Source organism: Furipterus horrens, unplaced genomic scaffold (assembly GCF_987537825.1).
Source record: "Furipterus horrens unplaced genomic scaffold, mFurHor1.1.pri manual_scaffold_2, whole genome shotgun sequence".
Lineage (NCBI taxonomy): Eukaryota > Metazoa > Chordata > Mammalia > Chiroptera > Furipteridae > Furipterus > Furipterus horrens.
In genome coordinates, this window is record NW_028327172.1 from 5,193,446 (window position 1) to 5,214,967 (window position 21,522).

Sequence of the window (21,522 nt, forward strand, 5' to 3'; positions counted from 1 at the left end):
GGGCTAGAGCAGGATACCTAGTGTCCAGCTCCCCCGGACACGCAACAGGTGCTCAGGAACTGAGACTATTTCTGTCTGAGCACTTGCTAAGCACTGACCCTGCTGTATACACACTCATTTATTCTTAAAACACCTCAGACAGGTGTCCTCTTCTTCATGGCTGGAGAAATTGAGTTCAGATAGAAGTCTTGGCCAAGGTCAAGGCTGATAATTGTAGGAGCCAGCCACTGGAGCTGGAACACTTCGAATACTATAAAGGTGAGAAATTGAACACAATGCATTTCGGATCAAGGCTTGAAAAGGAAATAGGCTTGTAAAGAACAGGACCCAGGCCTACCTGAACATCACCTTGGTCTGTCTGTGCTCTCCGTCATAACCCAGCTCCACATCCTTCCTCCTCCTCTCCATGACCATCCACTCTGACCTGGCTACCACCTTTCATCTCCACCCAAACAGTCCCAGATAGAAGTAGAAACAAACCAAAATCAAAAATAGTGTTATTAATTCTGGTGTCTCTGAAGCACGGAAAAAAAAAAAAGAAAGAAAAAAAGAACAAGAAACCACCCTTCCCACATTTCAGCCCCAAGTCCAGGCCGAGGGGCTGCCCCTGCAGGCAGTGCAGGCCCAGAGGCCAAGTCAGTCCTGGCCACGGGCTTGAAGTGGGACCAGCCCATGGGTTTGGCTTTTAGGGCCTGGCTGGGAAGCTGCCTGCCTCAGTTTGGGGAGTCCAGGCCCTTGACTAGGGATGAAAGATCAGGGGTCAAGGTAAGAGGTCTGAGCCACTCAGTCCTGGTGCTCTGGCTAAGGCAGCCAGAGGTCAGAGTTCAAATGTGGAATCCAAAACCATTCAGTTCTGTGGTCCAACAGAGAGGGCCGGAGGCCGAGGTCCAAGTTACTGAATCCTGGGCTGGGATCCAGAGGATAGTGAGCCATTCAGTATTGATGGTCCAGCAGGGGCTGGGCAGCTGGGCTTTCGCGCTCCTCAGCAGGAGCGAGCCAGTCGCCTGGGGCCCCCGTGGGTGTGCCACTCTCAGGAGCACTGTTGTCTAAGCAAGGAATGTCCTGGGCTGCTCTGGGGGTTGAGGCATCGGTGCTGATATCTGGACTGAGGCTGAGGTCCAGGGGCGCCTGGGAGAGAGAAGAGAGGTTGGTTGGGAGAGCAGATCTGAGCTGCCCAAGACCCTCTCCTCCTAAAGGAAACTTACCTGAGATTTGGGGGTGCCCCCTTTGGGGCTCCCTGAGGCTGGCTCCCCCTCGGATCCCCCCAACCCCTTCCGACCCCCCAGGCTCCACTTCCCACTGGGACCCTCAGAATAGAGGAGACCAGGGCAAGGGGGCCTTGAGGGCCGGGGACCCTCAGTGGGGGCAGGTGAAGCAGGGGGCAGTCCAGGGAGCCGAGGGGGTGGCCACTGTAGCAGAGAAGGGGGGCGCCCATCACCAGAACTGCTAAGGGAGGGCCTCGGGCCCCAGCCAGCGCCTGGTGGGAGGGGTTGGTCGCCAGTGCCTGTGGGAGACAGATAAGAAGGCAGAGACCTCAGTTAGGCTGTCCCCGTCACCTACTGGCTCAGCCGGGCCCCCCTGGCTCACCTGCCGTGCTCTCCGTTGTGGGCTGTGCCAACGGGGGGTTATTGCTGAGGGAGGTCAAGCCACTGCCTCCGCCACAGTCCGAGTCGTCCGCATTGCCACCACTATTGCAGCCGGCACCACAGCCCTTATGGAGCCTGGGGCAGGGGAGGCGGAGAGGTGGTGGGGTGGTCACCTACCACACCTGAGCCCTGGGTGCTGCCGCTAGGAGGGGTCAGCGCCCAGGGCTTCATCCGGCTCCAGCACTTCCTCACTGAGGCCTTGCAGGGCGTGGCTGCACCCCCTAAGCCTCCTGGGCTGGGGGTTGGCGAGGGCTCACCTCTCCCAGCTGTGCAGAAGCCAGCGAGCAATGGCGCCCAGGCTGACGGGGCCGCCCCACAGCACCCGCAGCTGGGGGTGGCTGCCGGCCAGCGAGGTGGTGAGCGGCGACACGTAGATGGGGTAGCCGAGCGGCTGGTCACAGGAGGAGTTGATCATGTTGCGGAGCGCCTGCTTGGCGTTCTGGATGCTGCCGCGCTCCGGGTTGCGGTTGCGCAGGAACACCAGCTCCTGCTGCTGCCCGGCCCACAGGCCACGCACACACTCGCGGTTCACCTGCAGAGGGCCACATGCAAGGGTCAGGGGCCGCTGCCAGGGCGGGGGACAGGCCGGGTGGACGGGCTGTCCTCACCTTGATGACTCGGAAGCTGAGGTGGCGCCGATTGAGCATGATGATCTTGTACTCGTCAGAGGCATCATCCAGCACGTGGCGCAGCGCCAGCAGCGAGGGTGTGTTGCTGAGGATGGCGCTGCGCCAGGCAGGGTCGCCCTCATGTGAGATGACCAGGCGCTCCTCGTTGGCCGCGATGGCGTCATACAGGGCGGCCGGCTCCTCATACTCATCTGGGGACGTGAAGTGGTCCTGCGGGGAAGACGGAGGGCTGGGGTCACGGGCACCTGCTCTGGGAAGGGGCTTCACACCCCCGTCTGCCCACCCTGCCTAGCACTCTCTCCCCACCTGGTGAAGCTTGAGGGCCATGCGAACCCCAGGTGCCACCACGCGGTGAAGCAGGTCCATGTCAGCAAAGACCCACTCATCTCGCGGGGAGGTGATGCGGAAGTCCCCCTTGAACAGAGCGTGCAGGCCGTAGAGGAAGGGCTCCAGGCTGGAAGGGAAGGAACGTGGAGGGGAGCGCCACGGTTTCTGAGTTCTGGCTCCACAGGCAGTGGTCAGAGCCAAGACAACCCTTCATGTGGGACCTGTTTCCCCACCTTGACAAAAAAGTCAGTCTCTGCCCCGGGTCCCTCACAGGGCAGTGAGGAGCAGACAAGGTCACAACTAGGAGGTGCCTTGCCCACCAGAGGGCCACACTGAAGGAAGAACTGAGGGGATTCCCGGGGCCTTCTGGCCTGAAACCCTTCATGGATAGGGGGGAAGGGAGAACGAACGGTAGGCCCGGCTGGACCTGTGGGCACTCACCTGGCAGACATGCTGTGGGAGGCTGTCCCCAGGGCCCGGCGGCCTAGCACACACAGGCCAAAACAGAGAGTGACCAGCGGCGAGTTCCAATCCTGATCCACGGGCTGTGGCACAAGGAACCCCATCCCGAGGGCCCAGCTTAGACCGGGGACAGGGAACGTGGGGGTGCAGGTGGGGCCGGGGCCCAGACCAAGGGAGGCTGAGGGTGAGAGGGAGCTGCCCAGGAGGGAAGGTGGCAGCCCAGGGTAGTGGTGCCAGACCTGGCCGCGCCGAGAGGCGCAGTACTGGATCCACTCGAGGTGCACTGCGCAGAAGGAGGGCAGCGAGAGGCCGGAGAGGCGAAGGTCATAGTCCTCATCCACGCTCAGGGAGAAGGTGGGATCCGAGTCGGCATAGCCAGGCGCCCGCACCGGCCGCAGGGCTGCCGAGATGCCCTCGTGGCTCAGCCACGCCTCCAGCTTTGGTGAGCGGCTCACGTAGTAGATGATGCTCTGAGGGGACAGGGCAGGCATCAGGGCGGGCCCAGCGCCTTACCCGGCCGCCGCAGGAGCAGGTGTCGGGGTGAAGAGGCTTTCCCTTCACACTGAGCTGGCTGTCTGCTTTCTAGGACACATCCCATGTCCCAGCTCTGCTCCCTGAAACCACACAGGCAGATCCGCTCCTCTCCCCTAGGCCAGGGAGGAGAGTGGGAAGGGGGCAGAAAGCACCCCCTCCTTACAGAGCACCCCGCACTGTGGCCAATGATTGCATGCTTGCCGTAGAAGATGCCCCATTTGTAAGGGAAGCTGAGGCTCAGACCGCAGACCTGCCTAAATTTACACAGCAGTGCAGACTGAGCGGGGATTGGAATCCCGGCACCTTTAATACCATGATGCCATGGGAGCCAGATCTCAAGAGGCCTTGAAAGGTCAGGCTGAAGTAGTGGTGCTGCCTGCAGGCCAGTGGGGCCTGGGTCAAGGGTCTCTTTGGGCAGCTGAAGTGTGACAGCAACAGGACCTACCCTCAGAAAAAAAGGCACCCTGTGCCCCAAATCAGGGGCTACCGGACCCCTAAGACTGCTGGTTCCTAAGCAGGGGTTTGGGCAAATGGAGAGAGGGTTTTAGAAGGCAGGCAGCTGGCACAGCAAGGATGGATGGGCAGTGAGGCTAGCACTTGGCAGCCAGAGAGGTTACTGGGATGCCATGTGTCGCCCTGGGATGCAGCTGCCAGGGTTGGCCCTCTGTCTGGGTAAAGGGTGGGAAGCCCAGGGTGGGGAAGGTGATGCAGCTGACTGTGAATGGTGGGCACCCAGGCAGTAGGGGTGTCTGGCAGGGGGGCTCTGGTGGGGCACGGAGAGGCCAGGAGCCTGGGCAAAAAGGACTACAGTACAAGCTGGAAAAAGCCAAGGGTCTCAAGTGGTTCCCTGGAGGACACTTTGAGGCCATGGCTATGTGTGGGGCCTCATAAGTTCCCAGAACATGGCAGCTGGAATGGAAGTGGCCTCAGTACCACCTTGGCTGTGGGCAGGTGGTTGGACAGTTTGGAGAGGGCTGGGCTTCCCCCTCTTAACAAGAGAAAGGGGTACCAGAAGCCTAATGGGGTGAGTAGGGGAAGGATGGCGGTGGGGGTTGCTTTGGGATCCAGGCGGACCAGCTCCTGACTGACCTGGTGCCCAGACAGCATCTCCATAGTCTGGGTCCCACCACAACCTCCAAGAACCCACACAGAAGACCCTTGGGAGTGTGGGGAGGAGCTGGCCTGGCACGCAGTACGCGCTCCATTAACTTTCGCCACCTCCAGTGCGTTTTGTGAAACCCCAGCTTTCCTGGGACCTAGCCCTTGGGGTGGTTCTCAGCTGTCACAGCTCCTGTCCGCAAGCACTTATGGGGTGTTGGGCTCCGCTCAGGGTTCCACGTGGGCCAGCTCATTTATCTTCAAATGTCACCTTTTTCCCTTTCAGCCCTCCTAACTGCAGGGGCAGACCTGAGAGCCTCCTTGTCCCCAACTATAAACGGGGCCTGTCACACGAGCCCTGCTTCTTCCAAGGGCTGCTAAAAGGATGGCATCCGGGCTTGGAAATGTTGAGGACCCCAAAGCTTAGCTGGAGGCAGATGCAGGGCCGGCACCTCCGTGGCTGCAGGCTTAGGACTGACTGAGTCTCATCCAGCTGCACTCAGTGACTCCCAGGGAAGGACAAGGTGTGGGAGGAGGCCCCGAGGAGAGCCAATGTGGCACAGGAAGGGCTCTGCCTGGTCTGCCAACCCCATCGGCTGGACGGGACACATCTCTGAAGTGCCCCAGGCCTAAGGGGCTTCCCTGCACATACTGCCCCCAGGCCCTGCCCTCGGTAGCTGCAATTGCTCTTCCTAAACTTCACCCCAAACTATATCTTTGGCAGAGCCTTCCCCAGGTCCTCTGGGCACGTCTACCTGCTCAGATCATACCTCGCCTTTGAGGCAGCCTGGCAAGTCGGCTTCCCTATGGGAAGATAGATGGGGCAGGGCAGAGCTCCTCACAGCCTGCCGGCCCCAGGCCTGGCTGGGTGCCTGGGGAACAGCACCAAGAGGCTACGCTGGCTCTGGGATGGGCCAAGGGAGGCAGCGGGGTGAGCTGGGCAAGAGCACCTCTCTTTGATGGGAAGAGAAAGTAGCCAGGACTATGACCCTGGGCAACCCGGGGCTGGGAATGTCCCTGTCTGGACCACAGCTTTCTTGGTGAAAATGAGGGGTGAGGGGCTTACAAACCCTTCCTCAGGAGTGGGTGGGGGGACAGAAGAATGACAGAAATTACAGCTCTCTTATGTGTAACTGATGGTATGTCCATTGGAGGCAAAAGGACAGCTAGTACGTGCACAGGATTGCCCTAGAGAGCTCAGGTAGGCAGGCTCACCTGGGCCCCAATAGGTTACCCATCCGGGCCCCACATAGGGAGCCCCAGGGCAGATGCTAAGAAAGCACAAGGGGATCTGGACTATGACAACCAACTCCACTGCCATAAGGGCCTTTATTTCAGGGGCCATAAAGCCTCACAGTTCCTGCCAGCTTACAGAATTACAACAATCCCCACTTCTCAAGGGGGTAAACTGAGTCATAACAAGACGGTGGCATCCCAGACTTCCCAGAACCCAGCTCCTTCGGGACCCCACACTGTGCTCTCACAACCCCTACCGCCCCCAACAGATCTCAAGGCCCTCAGGCCAGGCTTGAGCACCCAGGCTAAGACAGGGAGGCGAAGCCTGGGCCTGCCACTTCTTGGTTTCTGGGGCCTCGAGACAAATCACCTTCCCCTCTGCAAGCCAACTTCCACACCTGAGATGGGGTGGAAGATGCGGTCGACTTAACTCAGCCCAGGAAAGGTGCCTGGCAAGGTAAGCACCAGTGCTGGGCAGCTGCTCCTATGCTGTTACGAACACTACCTCTGTTAGCATTACTGTCACCCGGTCCCGGTGGGTCGTGGAGCAGGGGCCTGGTGGTCTGAACGGCTGGCTTCAGCCACTGCGCCTCGCGGGACCAGCAGCCAAGCGCAGGGACCTGTGCTCGTGCCGCCCGCCTGCCCTCACTACTCCCTGCCCTCGGTGGGCCTTCTGAAGGACGCGTTAAGTTCCCTGCGGCCTCTGCTTCCCTTGGGCAAGATGGTACCGGGGACACTCCTGGTCAGCGAGCGTTCCCAAGAGGGGCCCCTGCGAGCCGGCCCCCGCTGCTGTACCTTGACGTAGTAGGTGATGAGGATCTTGCGGAGGTCGAAGACCTGCAGCATGGAGGCGGCATTGTTGTCGCTGATGCTGTAGCCCTCCAGCACGTACTTGCTGGCTGTCACCTCCCAGGCCAGCCAGCGCTGCCCGAACGCAGCATTGAAGGACAGGACGCGAGGCAGGTGGCCAGGTTCACAGCAGCAGCAGCCCTCGTCCTCCTCCACTCCCTCTGTGATGGCCTCCACCTCGCGCTGCTGGCAGTACGTGCCTGGGTGGCGGGGGCAGTCAGGGGGCCATGAGACGCCCACGCCCGCCTTCTCCCCCCACCACCCGCTCCGCAAGCGCCCAGGCATGGCGTCGAAGGCCTGCCCCCCTCGCACTCCCTGCCCGGACGCTGAGTAAATTAACAAATCAGCCTCTTTCTCCTCCTGACTCCCAGCAGCCAGTGGGACGGGCGTGGAGGGAACAGGCCTCTGGTCTCTCACTGACAGAGACGAAGACTGAGGCTCAAAGAGAAGTGACTTTGCTCAGGTTCATGAGATCATGAGCTGTGCTTAGAGCCCTGGGGACCCTCAGGGGCCTTTTCTGAAGTGGGCGTCTGATGTGCACGTCTTACTGTGAACAAGGAGCTAGCTCCCTCACCGGGGTCATATGTGGTACCCAACCTGGGCCAAACCCAAGACCACAGAGCAGCCAGCGGGGGCTGGTGGGAGAACTCAGAGCTCCAGGACCAAGCCTTCCCCACAGAAGCCTGTTCAGTCACCACCCAAGGCAGGGCAGGGACAGAGCTTGGCCAAAGAAGACCCTGCCACCTCACTGCTCAGACCGGCAAACGCAGGGAGAAGAGTGCCTTGCCCAAGGCCACCCGGCAAACCAGGGCACAGCTGGACTAGAATCCAGCCCGCACACAGCATAAAACGTAGCGCCCTGTGTCAGGCCCAGGCTCAGGCCCAGCAGCTCACCCCGGAACTCAAGGCCACGCAGCTGGAAGGTGACGAGGCCGTTGCCAACCTCGATGAGGTGTACCAGGGCATTGAGGTAGTCGGAGGCCAGGACGAAGCAGTCGCCAGGGCCATAGTTGCCCCAGCGGCCCAGCACCAGGTCCCCACACAGCGTGTGCTGCAGCGAGCGGGTCAAGTGCTCATAGAAAATGGAGTTGAGGTTGTTGTCGTCAGCGCCTAGGACCCAGGGCAGACAGACAGGTGAACAAAGTGACAAGTAAGCGAGGCTCCCTGCCCAAGAGGCCCAGCCTGAAAGCCCTTGGAATGGCTGGGTACACACCAGGGTTCCGGTCCAGCTGCGTGACCAGGCGGGTGTTGGAATGATCCACACGCTTAGTGCTGTTCAGAGAGAGAGCGACAGCACAGTGGGCCAGAGGACGAGGCTGCTGAGGTCTCAGGGGACGACTCCCACCAGCCCAGCACCAACCACCGTGTCCTCCCTGAGCCCGCAGGCACGCAGGCTGAGATCCAGGTGCAGGAGGGCACTTAGCCGGGACCACTCTGCTGAGAAGCCCAGGGTCTGGCCTGGGTTTTGCCCTCATTGGATCAACCACCTGAAGCCCACTGCGCCCAGGCCCTGCAGGCCCTTCTCTGCCCCCACCCGGCCTGGGCTCCAAGCTCCTCCCTCCTTCCCAGCAACCTTCCCTGTCCCACTGGGCAGCCCCATTCCTCCCAGGGTGCCTCGGAGCAAGGGGCCTGTCTCCCAGGAGACCCACTTGTAGTCGCGCTCCCAGAACTTCAGGGGCCGCGCGTAGGACATGAGGAAGACGGCGCTGCCCAGCAAGGGGTTGAGCGGCGTGGAGAAGAGCGCCGAGAGCAGGGCCTGGACGAACAGCATGGCCGAGTCTGGGCGCCAGTCAAGGAGGTGGCCAGGACACTGGACCCTCCCCGCCTCCCTCCCCACCCCTCAGCCCCCGCCCGCCCACCCTGCGCCCCCACCCAGCCTAAGCCATGGCCCTCTCTATACACCCTGACCCAGGCAACGGGCGGTAGGTTGGGTACGTGGCACGGCGAAGGGCTGGGCAAATGCGTGGAAAGCCGAGCCCCAGGTGATCTGCCAGGGCGCGATGTAGGTCAGCACAAAGCGCAGCTTGTACAGCAGGTCCCACAGCTGGCGGGGTCGGAGGGGAAGAAGGCACGAGATATGAGGTCACTCACAGAGCCTGGGGTCTGCCCCACTGGCTGCTCACATGGCAGTCAAGGCCAAGCTCATTCCCAGCCCTTTCTCTCCGGACCTGGCTCAGAGCACCTGTCACATTAGCAACCCCTGACAAAGCAACCACTCTAAGGGGGCATCGGCCATTTAATTTGTACATCCACCCAAAGAGCTTTCCGTTGCTGCCCCACATCACAGATGGGAAAGCTGAGGCTCAGAGAAGTAGAGCAGGTAAGTGATTTGCTGGGCCTATGCTTTTCAGACAGTGATGAGGGTGGGCCTTGACTATTGTACCAAAAGTTAAGACACAGTCGCAGACCCTGCCTCAGAGAGGACACAGTTTGGATCCCCACCACCCTGGGCCAGACCGGAAACCAGACTAGAACGTCCTGGTGACCGAGAAAAAGGCTTGGGCCTGTGCTGTGCTCCCACTGCAGGACCCTCTGCAAGACTCCAGTGCAGTGCCCAGGGACAGTCCTTTGTTCAACGTGACCCCCAACCCCTGGCCGGGGAGTCCTGCAGCCTGGCAGAGAAGGTTATATACACCCAGGCCCTGGGGGCTTCTGAAACTCAGCTCTAAACTGGGCTCCAGGGCCACGGCTGGTGAAGGGGCAGAGTCCAGAGGCTGGTGACCTGAGGACAAGGCTGAGACCTATCTACTGCTTAATGAGGATGGCGGTCAAGTATTGCAATTCAGAGAAAGGGCTGAAGCCACCAGACCTGGATTCAAATCCTGGCTGGCCACCAATTCTCTAGGGGACCTGAGGCAAGTCACATGACCTCTTTAAACCACAGCTTCCTCTCTGCCCTTGAAGGGGCTGCTACAAAGGCCCACAGCAAGGCTGATGTGGAATGGCAGCTACAAGGGGTGCAGGCCCCTGGGAAGTCATCCCCCCAACCTCCCGCCGAGGCGGAAGAGTTCAGTTCCTGATGTACAGCCCCGAGTCTGCAATGCGGCCACCAGCTCACCTTGCTGCAGAGCAGGGACATGAGGAAGTAGTCGAGCAGAAAGCCCTGGGAGAGGCGAGGGTAGTCGAAGTGGAAGAGCAGGACCGTGAAGGCCAAGGTCAGGTACTGCTGGGGAGGACAGCAGAAGGCGGAGCGCAGCAGCTTCAGCCCAGCCACGGTCATCAGCAGTGCCCGGCAGCTATGGGCGAGGGGCAGGTGTTAGGTGCCTGGCAAGGACTCAGGGAACAGTGGCTGTGGTGCCTGGGCTCTCCTGGGCTGGCCCTGCTCTTTTGGGCCAGTGACACTTAGTCTTTGCCCTCTAAAGGGTCACCCCTTTTAGATACATTTGGGGGACACATCTGCTTACAAAGAGGGAATGCTCAACGGAAAGTGTGTCAGGAGCTGGGGTCCTACTTCAGCTTGCTAGGCAACTGGGGCAAGCCTCATTGCCTCTCTGGGCCTCAGTCTCCCCACACGTCACATGGGAAGGTAGGTGATGGGAGGGGGTGGTCCTCACTAGAGGCAGAACTTGTCCGGGTGGCTGACGACAGCGTGGGCATCCACCGTGAGGGCGTTAAGCACCACAGCAGGGTAAATGAGGTACTTCTCCACACACTGCAGGCCGGCGTAGAGTTTCTCAAACCACATCACCTGGGCAGCACCTACAATGCAAGGCAGGATTATTGGCCAGCACCGGCCCTCCACACCTCCCCTCCCGCTGCAGGGCCAAGACAGGTGTGCCCTCGGAGCAAGCCTGGAGGGAAGGCAGACCATAGGATGTGTTGTTCCAGGTCCCTAGAGACTCTGAGTCAGGGAGGTGATCTCTGGCACTCAAATGGAGGTGCGGAGGCCCGGCCAGGGCATGTTAGGGGCTTAGGGAAGGTGTTCTAAGAGCAGACAAGGATATCCCAGATGCCCGCTGCAGCCAGGGCAGGCTGGGTAAGGCCAAGTACACACTGGCTCTGAGGTCCAGGGCCCTGCCTTTTTTTTTTTTATTTTTATTTTAAATTTATTTATTTTCCGAGAGAGGGGGAGGGAAGGAGAAAGAGAGGGAGAGAAACATCGATCGGTTGCCCCTCAAACCCCCCCAACTGGGGACCTGGCCCGCAACCCAAGCATGTACCCTAGTTGGGATCGAACCAGTAACCGTTTGCTTCAGAGACCAGTGCTCAATCCACTAAGCCATACCAGCCAGGGCTCCAGGGCCCTTTGAAAGGGGTCACTGCCACTTGGCTTGAGCCAATTGTAGCCACATGGACATGCTGGCCCAGTAGGCCAAAGCTTTCACTGTTTTAAAAAAACAAGGCATGCAGACCTTTGTATAGCAAATCCAGATATTTTTAAATATAGGCTTAACAGTGTGTTTGCTACACCACCCAAGTGAAGGTGTGTACCAGGCAGATTTAGTCAACTGCCAACCAGTTTGTAATTCTGGACAAGATATCTCTTTAAGCCCTGGAATTCTTCCATCTCCTTGGAAAACACCAGGCGAGCAGCAAAGGGCACAGCAGGCAGGGTGAGTGCAGCAGGGGCCAAACTGGGGCCCAGCAGATGGGGCAGGGCCCAGAGGGCAGGACAGCAGACAGGACAGGATGGGCAGAGGCTGCCCCCTGCTGGTACTCAGAGCTGAGAGGACCACACTGCTGTCAGCCAGGAAATCAGGGCAGGCGGGGCGGAGGGGTCCCAGCCCAGCGGTTGGCACTCACCGCGCACTTCGTACTGGCTGTACTCCAGTGGCTTCAGCACAGGCTGCGACAGGCAGAACCAGGGCAGCTGTTTGCGGAGCTGCGGCAGCAAGTAATGTGTGAAGAAGCCCACAGCCCCAGCCAGTGCGTACAACACGAACCCCAGCACCGACTGCAAGAGGGAGAGGCCGGGGGCTCAGCCACGGGGAGCAGGGCAAGGGGACACTGGGGGCTGGGCCAGAGGGACACAAGGCCACAGCTGCCCAGAGCCCTCAGGTCGGGCAGGCTCCTGCAGGGACCAAGGGTGGGGCTGGCGTGCGCCACACGAACCTTCAGGGCAATGAAGACAGTGCTGGCGCTGACAGCGAAGGTGAGCACAGCGATCACCACACACATCACCAGGTCAGAGTGCAGAACCTCACGCTGCAGGGCCAGGAAAGCCAGCTTGGGTGCCTGTCACCCAGGGGTTGACCATACCCCGCTCAGCCCCCAGCCCCAGCACTAGAGCCCTACATCCAGCCCCTCACCACCGACTGGCGCATCTTCTCCGGCAGTGGGTCTGGGGCCTCGGCCCGGGCTGTCTCTAAGCTCCGTTCCTCCAGCTCGGGGAAGAGCTTGCTCCGGATCAGAGACCTGGGGTGAGTAAGAAGAGTAAGGTGTCTGGCTCTGGAGAGAACCCCCGGCCCTCCCACAGGCCCCAGGGTCAATTGGTGACAGGCACATGCACAGACCCACAGATGCTCCCCCCGACCCTTGCCATGCAAAGACATACACAAACACACGTGTGTGCACATAGACAGGTACATGCAGCACCCACCAGAGCACAGTGGGGTCACTGCTCTGCCGGCTAAGGTGGTAGGACAGTGCCACCAGGAGACCGCAGAAGACCGAGAAAAGGACCGGGACGTGCTGATCTGGCCAAGGAGTCTGGGGAGAGAACTCATGCTGGTCAGCAGAGGTAAGGGTAGGCACAGAGTGTGTGGGAGGGTGCTGCCCCCTCCTTCCGCCCATGGAAGAAGCCATTGCTGAGCTGAGCCCAGGTCACAGCCCTGTCCCAACAACACCCTGGGCCTCAGCACGCCCCCACCCCACAGGGCATCCCTACCTTGATGGCACCAAGGCAGAAGCCGTAGAGCAGGGCAGCTGCCAGCAGGCTGCGGGAGAGGCTGAAGACTGCAGTGAGTGGGCTGGTGGCGGCTGCAAGGTGAGGAACAGCAGCTGAAGCCCCACTCCTCCCTGCTGGCACCTCCGCCTTACCTTACCTCTGCCCCGCTGCCCCTCGACTCCCAGAGGCTAACCTCCCTGGGACCCCATCCCTAGCCCATTGTTCTGTTTCTCCCAGCCCGGAGAGGCCTCCAGGGCTTCTGGTGATCTCGGCTTTAAACAACTTGCCTGGGGAAAGGAAAGGAGGGAAGAGGATGGGGAGAGACAGGCTCAGCAAAGGGACGGAAGCTGCAGACCCAGTGTGTGGGCCCTCCTGGGCCTCACACTGCCCCCCAACCCCCAGGCCACCTGTGGGCACCATACCTGTGCCCCCAAAGCCGTGCATATCTATCTGTTCCAGCAGGTACATGAGGCAGGTGTTGACTTGGGGCAGGAGGCCCAGGAGAAAGACGAATGGGAAGCACAAGGTGAACACTGGTAGGAGGGCAAGTGAGGGGCCTGTCAGCCTACAGGCTGCCCCTAGGCCCACCCTCGAGGCCTTGCTCCCCTGGGGCCACTGCAGCCCTGCCCAATCTCACCAGTGGCCACATCACGGGCACAAAAGAAGAAGGAGGCGGAGAAGAACGTAAGGCCGTAGAGGGTGACGGGTGGGAAGGGCTGAGCTGAGCCTAGGGCATCCAGCAGCCAGATGAGCAGACAGCAGATGCAGAAGTAGACAGGCCGGCTGTATGCAATCACCCAGTTGTGGCCCTGGGGAGTGGGCCCGTGAGGAGCTGGGCCTCCCCCACTGACCACCCTGCACACACATGCATGCACAGGCACACTCACATGCCCCAGGCCTGGCCCTGGACTCAAGATGGAAAGCTCGGCAGGGTAGCTGCAGAAGGACCGAGCACCTGGGGCTAGCCCACCAGGCCCCACAAGGTCTCAGCCCCGCCCACAGCCCCGCCCACGGCCTCGACTCCTGGGCACAGGCATTGCCCCTCCAGGACTCACGTGCATGGGAGATGCTGCGTCAGGCTGGACACTCTGGAAAAGATGAAAGCTACATTGGTGACAGAAGCCAGCACCCGCAGGGGGTCAGAGACCCCAGGAGCCACTCAGTTCCACCGCCAGGCTGTTATGAGTGGCCAGGGAAGGGCCCGGAACTCTACAGAATCTCAGTTCTCTCATTTGTAAGCTAGGTGGCTGGCTACAGGGTAACTTAGGCATCTTCCTTGCTTTCTAGCTAGCTTACCCCCCTTAGGATGGGTCACGGGAAGGGGGAATATCTGGGAGAAGGTGGGGCAAGGAGCCAGGCCTGACCTTCAGCAGGGAGTACTGGCAGGAGGCGATCACCAGGCAGAACTGGAAGACCCAGATGTCAGTGAAGAAGCCCTTGAGAAGCAACAGGTAGCCCAGGAAGGCGACCAGGCTGCTCAGGCCGACGCCAAGGATGTTCTCCAGGAGGCCCCGCGTCCTGGAGGGACAGCAGGGTCAGGGCACACCTGCCTCCTCACCACTTGTGGGGCAACATGGCAGGGGCAGAACCGGGCCACAGAGGACCCCCTCTGGACCTGTGCCCATGCCAGCCCTCATTCTCTGACCTACGACCTCTCAGGGCATGGCCAGGTTGCACCTACTCCAGGAAGCCACTCTGTGGCTACCTTGCATCTCAATCTTTGCCCCTCTAGACCCTGAGGACCCCACATGCCACCACTCCTGAGACCTGCCTGTCTCCAGCTCAGGCCTGCCATGCTATGCACCCAGGCAGCGCCCAACACACACTGGTCACAGTGCCTTGAGAAACCCAGAACACGGGAAGCCAGGACACAGGTTCTAGGCCAAAACTGCCCACAGACAACAAGAGTCATCTGACTTCACTATCTGACTTCCTAGGTCTTTGTCTCCCCTGAGAATTGAAAACACAAACGGCTTGTCAGTTTTTTTAAACTACAGGACTCAATTTACCCAAATAAGCCATTGAACCAAATAAAATAATAGACTAAAAAGAAAGTTCGCTTTGAGCAGAGCTTTGGGGAAGGGGGTGAGCAGAGCATCACCCACTTGGCCATCCCTGTGTACCCCAGAACCACCTAAAGAAGCCCCACGGCTGACCCCAACCCTCACTGCACCTATGCACCCTCAGTGACCCCTGGCGGTCAGGCTCTCCCCACGTTCACGAAGTCTGCAAGGCCAAGGACTAGGGACATTCCAGGGATTGGGGCTGACACAGGCGGGCACTCACCGGTCCAGCAGGGCCAGCAGGGCGAGCCGCTCGTAGCGCACAGAGGTCCAGCGGCCAGGAAGAAGCCAGTACTTATAGCTGTGCTGGGCACGAGGCGGCACCTCCTCCATCAGTGTCTGCTCCTGGGATTCGTGCTGGGAGTCCTGGTCCAGCAGGTCAAACTGCAGTCCCCACGGCCGCAACCATCAGCCCTTGGCCCCTACATGGTCCATCACCACCCCCCACCCCACCCCCAGCGCACACTGGCTGGCTGACCATCTCCTCCAACACAGAACGGCCCCACCTCCTAGCAGCCCTGTGGCCTGTCCTGACGGCACTGCTCCAGGTTCCCAGGACGTGGCTCAATGGCCGCCAGGGACTTCTGGGGCTGCCAGGAGCCAGTTACTAGCTCCTGTGTCTGCTCTCCGCTCAGGCAGCATCTCCTCCTCCTTCCTGGGCTCACTGAAGCCCACCTTCCCCTTCAAGACTCAGTGCAAATGCTCCCCACCTCCCAGACAAAGCCACTGGGGTCACTTTGACCAGTCCACCCTGGCGCACACATAACACTGGCCCTGAGGACAGGCCTGCTGCCCATGTCAGTGCTGTGAGGCCCTGGGTGAATTCCTTAACCTCTCTGAGCTTCTCGTGTCCTTCATTTGACAAGTACTTACAGGGCCTGCCCCTGTGCTGGACCCTGGGGATGCAACAGGGGATACAACAGAGAGCCAAAGACACCCCGCCCCTGCCTCTGGAGGTGGCTGTCAGCTGTGCAAGGACAACACTGCTACCCCGTACAAAAGTTAGGGAGAATATATGCATCAGTGAAGGGCACCTAGGGTTTCTGAGCAATGCCCAGGGTCTGCCTGCGGCCTGGGGAGTTAGGGGCCTGGTGTTCCTTTCATGACTACTCTTTAAACTCTGAATCTATGTTCCACACGTTCTTGATACTTCCAGTGCTAGGCTGACCGTGCAAATTACTGACCAAATCAGGACACTTTCAGGAATAAAAGCAGGCACTATTACTGACTGCTGAGAGGATCAGCACGAACAATGTCGCCAAGCCATCCCATGGGTCAGGTGCCCAGCGCAGGGTGCAGCAGTCACAGTCTGGTAAGCTCAAGTTCCCCTTCTGCAGGCAGCACTGCAAACACCAACCCTCCCCACTGACCGTGGGTCCTCCTAGGAGAGACACTCTAGCTCCCTGAACCATTCAGATGCAGGCAAACCCTGTGCCCGCCCATAAAGGCCAGAACAGACACCTCAGCACCTGTCCCTCCTGGGGGAGGGCTCAGTGATATCCCCAGCTGTCCCCTCCTGCAAGTCCTCTGACGATAGCTTCTCACCTCCGGGATCTCCAGGGGCACTCGGCGCACCTGCATGCCCTGCAGAACCACAGGCCTCGGCTGCAGCAGGTTCAGGCCACCAGCCACCTCAGGGACATCAGCCGAGTGGAAGCTGGAGGAATGCGAGTGGCGGTCCCTGTGGGAACCACAGCATGTGGGTCAGGGCCACTGGTGAGCCCTGGCACGGGGCGGGGTGGAGGTTTATACCAGGCCATAACTGGGAGCACAATGGGGGGCTGCTTAGATCAGAAGCAGCACCGAACAGTGGGATCCAGAAGAGGCAGGTGTCCCTGGGCTTCCTGGGAGGCCCTGGATGCCTCCTGCTTGGAAGTGTCATGGAGCCAGGGGCCCAGGGGAACCCTGTACACCTGCCCTTCACTGCTCCCCACCTAGACATGCTGAACTGTCCCTTCCCCAGACCAGCAAACAGAGAGAAATGGGGAAGACTGGCAGAGCTACCTCTACCCCTACCTGGGCCTTCAGCTCAGTCTTGGAAAGAAAATTTCCTAGAAATGGCAGCCCACCAGCTGCAGGCCCAAGACAGCCCACACTTAGGAGACTCACCAGGCCCCATTGGCTGCCTGCTCCCCCTGCTGCCCTACGGGGTTCTCGTAGCCACCGCCAGCAAGCCCAAAGGTGTAGGAACGCCTCACGCCTGGAGCAGAGGTGTGGGACACATGGCAACATGTCAGGAACAAGAACACTAAGGCCCGACCCACATGGGGACCAAGACCATCAAGAGAAGAACACTGAGCTGTGTCCCTCTGGATGGGAGCCCAGCCCCCGAAGACAAGAGCTGGAGAGAGGGCTTGCTGGTTGAGGGCCTGGGCCTGCAGTCAGCCACCGTGTGCGTGGCTCCCGTTCCAGCACTCACTTGGCCTGTGACTTCAAGCTGTGCCTTAGTTTCTTCATTGGCAGAACGGGTATGACGAGACCACCCACAATTCAAGAGAGGCTGCAAACCTGACATCTGGTGATGCAGGTAAAGCGCTCACCAGACGGCCATGGGGCAGCACGTGCCTGACAGTGAGCACTGCAGCCGGGGTGATGAAGACCCTCGGCAGGAGGAAGAGGGGGCGCTGGGCTGGCTGGGGTCAGAGGCTGGGCCACAGGACTCGGTGAGGGGCTCACCGCTCTCGTCGTAGAAGTAGTGCACGGCGCCCTCGGAGGTGTCGTCAAAGGTGCAGGCCTCGTGCACGTTGGCGCCGGCCCGAGTGAGCAGCAGCGAGGACGCGAAGTGCAGGGCAGAAGGCAGCGTCAGGGCCCGGGAGTGGGAGGCGGCCCGGCCGCGCTGAGCCTCGTGCAGGCTGCGGGGGAGGGTCAGCCGTGGGTCAGCGCCACCCAGAGCCAGCTGGCCCCGCCGCCCACCGACCAGCAGCAGGTGCTCACCTTGGGGGCGAGCCCATGACGGACGCCGGAGGAGTGGGGTTACTGCCGGCGTTGTGGCGCCTCCGGATCGCCTGGGTCCGCCGCACGTTGCTCGAGTGGTCCCGCTTGCCAGTGTCCTCGGCTGCTGCCCCAGAGAGAGACCCTAAGCGTTAAGTGACAGTGGCTTGGGCAGAGCTGGGGGTAGGGGCAGACCAGGCGCTCCTGTCCGGAGATCCGGTCAGGCCTAGTCCAACCACGCCCAGTCGGGTCAGCTAACCACCCGCGCCAGTTTCCACACTCGGAAACAGGGACAGTATGATCCACCCTGCTCTATTGGCGGCCCAGGACGATGAATGTGGATGCTCAGTCCTCAAGGGACAGAGGCTGCAAGCGCCTAGCTGCAGGGCCGAGCGCGAGATGCCAAGGCCTCTGCCCGTCCCCCACTGCTGCGCCCTGCTCGTCCGAGGGGCTGCCAGACGACGTCCCTCAGTTGTTGAGCTCACGTCCTTCTGCTGCCTGGGAGAGGCTGAGCCGACTGCCCAGCGTGCCTCTTACCCAAAACCAAGCCCCAACCTAGCTCACCGTCCTCCAGCCCTGGGGCTGGCACTTACCTCCCCCCACAGCACCTTCCTCCTGCAGCTCCCCCCGCCAGCCAGGCTGGTTGGCAGCAGGTCCCCTGTGCGACTCGGCAGACAGCACAGTGGGCTCACCAGCAGCCAGCTCCACCCCCGCCTGGGCTTCCAGCTCAGCCTTGGAGCCAGCCAGGGGGGCCCTTAGGGCGTCACCTCCCGCCCCATCCATGCTCAGCACACGGGCATGTGTTTTGGCGCTGGCAGTACTAGGTGTCCGCTGGGTGCCATAGGGCCGCTTGGGGGGCACAGCAGTCCCCTCCTCAGTGCCATGGGGGGCCCGTCGCTTTCGAGGCCCGCCTGCTGCACCCCGAGAGCTCTCAGGGGAGTAGCAAGAGGATGAGGAGCTATCAGTACTATAGCGGCGCTGAGACCGGAGACTGGAGGCCGGGCTCAGTTCACTGCCCTCGCTGGTGTCCTCATCTTCAAAGAAGCCCCCGCCTTCCAGCAGGGGCCGCCGAGGCGTGCGGCCGGGTGGGGACTGTCTTCGCATGGGTGGCCGCCGTTTGCTAGGCCGAAGGAGGGCCAAGTCTTTGGGCCGCACAACCAGGAGCGGCTCAGCAGGGCCTGGCGGCGTCCCTGCTCCTATAACTGTGTCAAAAGAACGCAGTGTGTCATCTGAGGGGACTCCGGCATCTGGTGAGGCTGGCAGCTCAGCCTCAGAGGGTGGGTCTGTGTCACTGCCCTCAGGGGCCTGCCCCCCAGGGGGGCTGTCCAGGTGGGTCGAGTTGGTCTTCTCACTCTTGAAGCTGCTCAGGGTCTCCCTGTCGGTGCCACTAAAGCAGGAATCTGAGGAGCCAGCCTTCTGGGGCATGGGCTCCCCTGAGCCCCGCCGGTCCAGGGGCTGGTAGCCGCCCACTCCCCGGCATTGTTCCCGTCGACTGCTGGTCCTCACCAGGGCCCGGTCAGGCCTGGTCAGGGTCAGGAAGCTCTTGCTCAGCTCCTGGCTGAGGCTCCCCTTCAGTAGGGGACTCATAGGAGTGTCAGCAACACTGCTCCCACTCCAGGGGGCTCCATCTCCAGCCAGGGGAGAACGCTCCGAAGAGTCCGTGCTGGTGAGAGAGGGGTCTGGGGCAGCCCCTGGGGGCGTCTGGGGAACGTCTCCAACTGTGACAAAGAAAGGCAGACAGTGAGTGAAGGGCACACTGCAAAAGCAGCTGCTGGCTAGTGGGTCCGATGGGCTCTGCTTTCCCTGAGAGACCAGCTGGGGTAGGACCCTTAGGAAGCCCTATCCAGAACAAAGAGCACCAGTGGAGCAAACGTGGGGTGACTCAAAGACAAGATAGCCAGTCTTCCCCCCAAGCCCCTGCCGTGTCATGCCCACTCACTCAGTCTCTCCTGCGAGCTTAGCTTTAGCATCTCTCGATCGGCCGAGGTCACAATCACATTGTTGTTGCCCTGCTCCCGCACCAGCTCCTTGATGTCTGCAACCACGGCCCCGAAGGCATCAGCGGGACCCCAGGGCACCTCCTGTCCCACACCACTACCTTCAGTCCTAAGCAGCAGCCACCTACCTCTGAGAGGCCCGGAGTCCTCCATCCGGGGCAGCAACTCCTGAGCAGACAGAGAAAAGGGTGAAAGAGAAACAGGGCAGGAACTGGCCCAGGACATACCCGTGGTGGGGGAAGGCTCCCAGGAGAGCTGTGGGAGAGGCTAAGGTGTGGGATTACTCACCGAGACCTGGTTAAAGCCAAACAGGGAATGCTGGGAGCTACAACGTACTGGGGGAGTAGAACTCACTTTCCGAAACACTGTCATCTCCACTCCAGGGTCCCTGGCCGAGGAAAGGAGCATCAGCGTTGAGCTAGCCTACCCTCTTTACATAGTACTTCCTCTGCCGTCCCCATCACTCCTTTTCTCAAGGGTCCCCTCACAATTCCAGGGCCCACTGAACAAATACTTAATCACCCATGGAGCCAACGTGCCCTAAGCCCCTCCTCCACCTCCAGTGCTCAGGCCCAGACACCAAAAATCCTCAATCCCCAGCAGAGCCCCTGCCCCACCCACCTGAGCAGATTGCTGTCCCCCGGGGCAGGCTCTTCCTCCTGCTCCCCCACGGTAGAGCTGCGCTTCTCCACAATCTCGCCTTGATCGAACATGGCATGCAGCCGATAGTTTACAGTCTTGATGGTAGTGAAGATGACAGCCACCACAAGGCAGTACACACCAGCCACCATCAAGCTGGGGGGCAGGACCTGGAGGTGTCAGCAAAAGCAAGTCAGGTCCCTCCTCAATCCCATGGGGTGAGCCTACCACCACAGGCAGGGCTAGGATTCACAAACCCACAAGACTTGGTTACCTCTCAGGCACACTAGCACAGGTGCCCTGCAAGAGGTTCTAGCTTCTAACTGGAGAAATTACAGCAAGCGCTCAAGGTCACCCAGCCCAGGAAAGGGAGAATTTGGCTCCTTCTCCACACACCCCAAACTCCGGGGATGCCTCTCTCCAAACCCCAGCACCCAAGCGGCAGTCCCGAATCCCCGTCAGGCTGCCAATCCAATGGGACATCGGCCTTGACTTTCGCTGTTGGGAGTTACAGGTAGACGGTAGCGGCGACTCACCATGTACAGCAAGAAAGGAAAGGTGAGGAGAAAGATCCAGACGTAGAGGTGGAAGCAGTTGGAGAAGGTGCTCTGGTGAGGATCGAAGAACCAACCGCCGGTGAGCGAGGCCCACACCCCCTGGCGCAGGATCTGTAACACCTGCGACCCCATGGCCCCGCCGCTGCTGCGCACGCCCCCCTCTCGGGACCTTCATGGGGGCGGCCCCCGGCCCATGCCCCGCCTGGCGCCCGAAGGCCCCGGGGCTCGGCCGCGCGCTCACGCCATGGCCTCCCCACAGCGGGGAAGAGGGGTCGGCGGGGCGAGGGGGCGGGGCCGGCCGGGGCAGTCAGCAGTGCGAGGCCCCGGCTGGGTGGTGGAGCCGCATCAGGGGTGGGGTCCGGGCCCCCACCCCCGGCCCAGAACTGCTAGGAGGAGCTGAGCCGGCAAGCAGGCGCGGGGCACGGGCCGGGCACCAGTCGGCGGCATCCAGAGGTGGGCGTGGGGTGGGTGCTCCGGGGTTGCAGGCGACGGCTCCCGGGCTCCGGCCCGGGGAGAGCCCCGGGACCCTGAGGTCCACTTCCGGGGTCACAGGTCACTCGCTTCGGGATCAGTACTCGCCCCGCTTCTGCAGAAGCCGGCCGAAGGGGGTGGCCGGAAGAAGGAGCCGCGAGCCGCCAGCCTGCAGTGGCGCATGCGCCCGACGGGCCCAGTTGGGACCCGGAAAAGGAAAACCCGACGGTCTAAATGCGCAAGCGCAGGAAGGCGG

The 21,522-nt window shown here is 61.0% G+C and overlaps 1 protein-coding gene across 3 annotated transcripts; it reads right to left on the reverse strand.

Annotated features, from left to right (window-relative positions):
- Positions 1-480: 480 nt before the first annotated feature.
- Positions 481-21,479, reverse strand: PCNX3 (pecanex 3). 3 transcript variants are annotated; one of them, XM_090258483.1, is made up of 35 exons: positions 20,775-21,478; positions 20,221-20,408; positions 19,888-19,987; positions 19,728-19,767; positions 19,542-19,637; positions 18,196-19,320; positions 17,606-17,726; positions 17,348-17,523; positions 16,781-16,871; positions 16,217-16,352; positions 14,895-15,055; positions 13,973-14,126; positions 13,664-13,696; positions 13,246-13,417; positions 13,031-13,141; positions 12,609-12,700; positions 12,321-12,430; positions 12,031-12,136; positions 11,834-11,926; positions 11,525-11,675; positions 10,336-10,480; positions 9,840-10,017; positions 8,717-8,825; positions 8,431-8,560; positions 7,995-8,053; positions 7,676-7,891; positions 6,728-6,981; positions 3,304-3,534; positions 3,044-3,147; positions 2,582-2,729; positions 2,255-2,485; positions 1,904-2,178; positions 1,588-1,721; positions 1,206-1,504; positions 481-1,128 (listed from the first exon to the last, which is right to left on the reverse strand). In XM_090258483.1, exons 1-35 carry the CDS (start codon positions 20,925-20,927, stop codon positions 934-936), a joined length of 6,117 nt encoding a protein of 2,038 aa, XP_090114609.1. In that variant the 5' UTR covers positions 20,928-21,478; the 3' UTR covers positions 481-933. The 3 variants fall into 3 exon arrangements, with proteins under 3 accessions (XP_090114609.1, XP_090114606.1, XP_090114601.1); XM_090258480.1 differs by having other exon boundaries at positions 17,606-17,729; XM_090258475.1 differs by having other exon boundaries at positions 17,606-17,729; positions 19,542-19,767; positions 20,775-21,479.
- Positions 21,480-21,522: the final 43 nt, after the last annotated feature.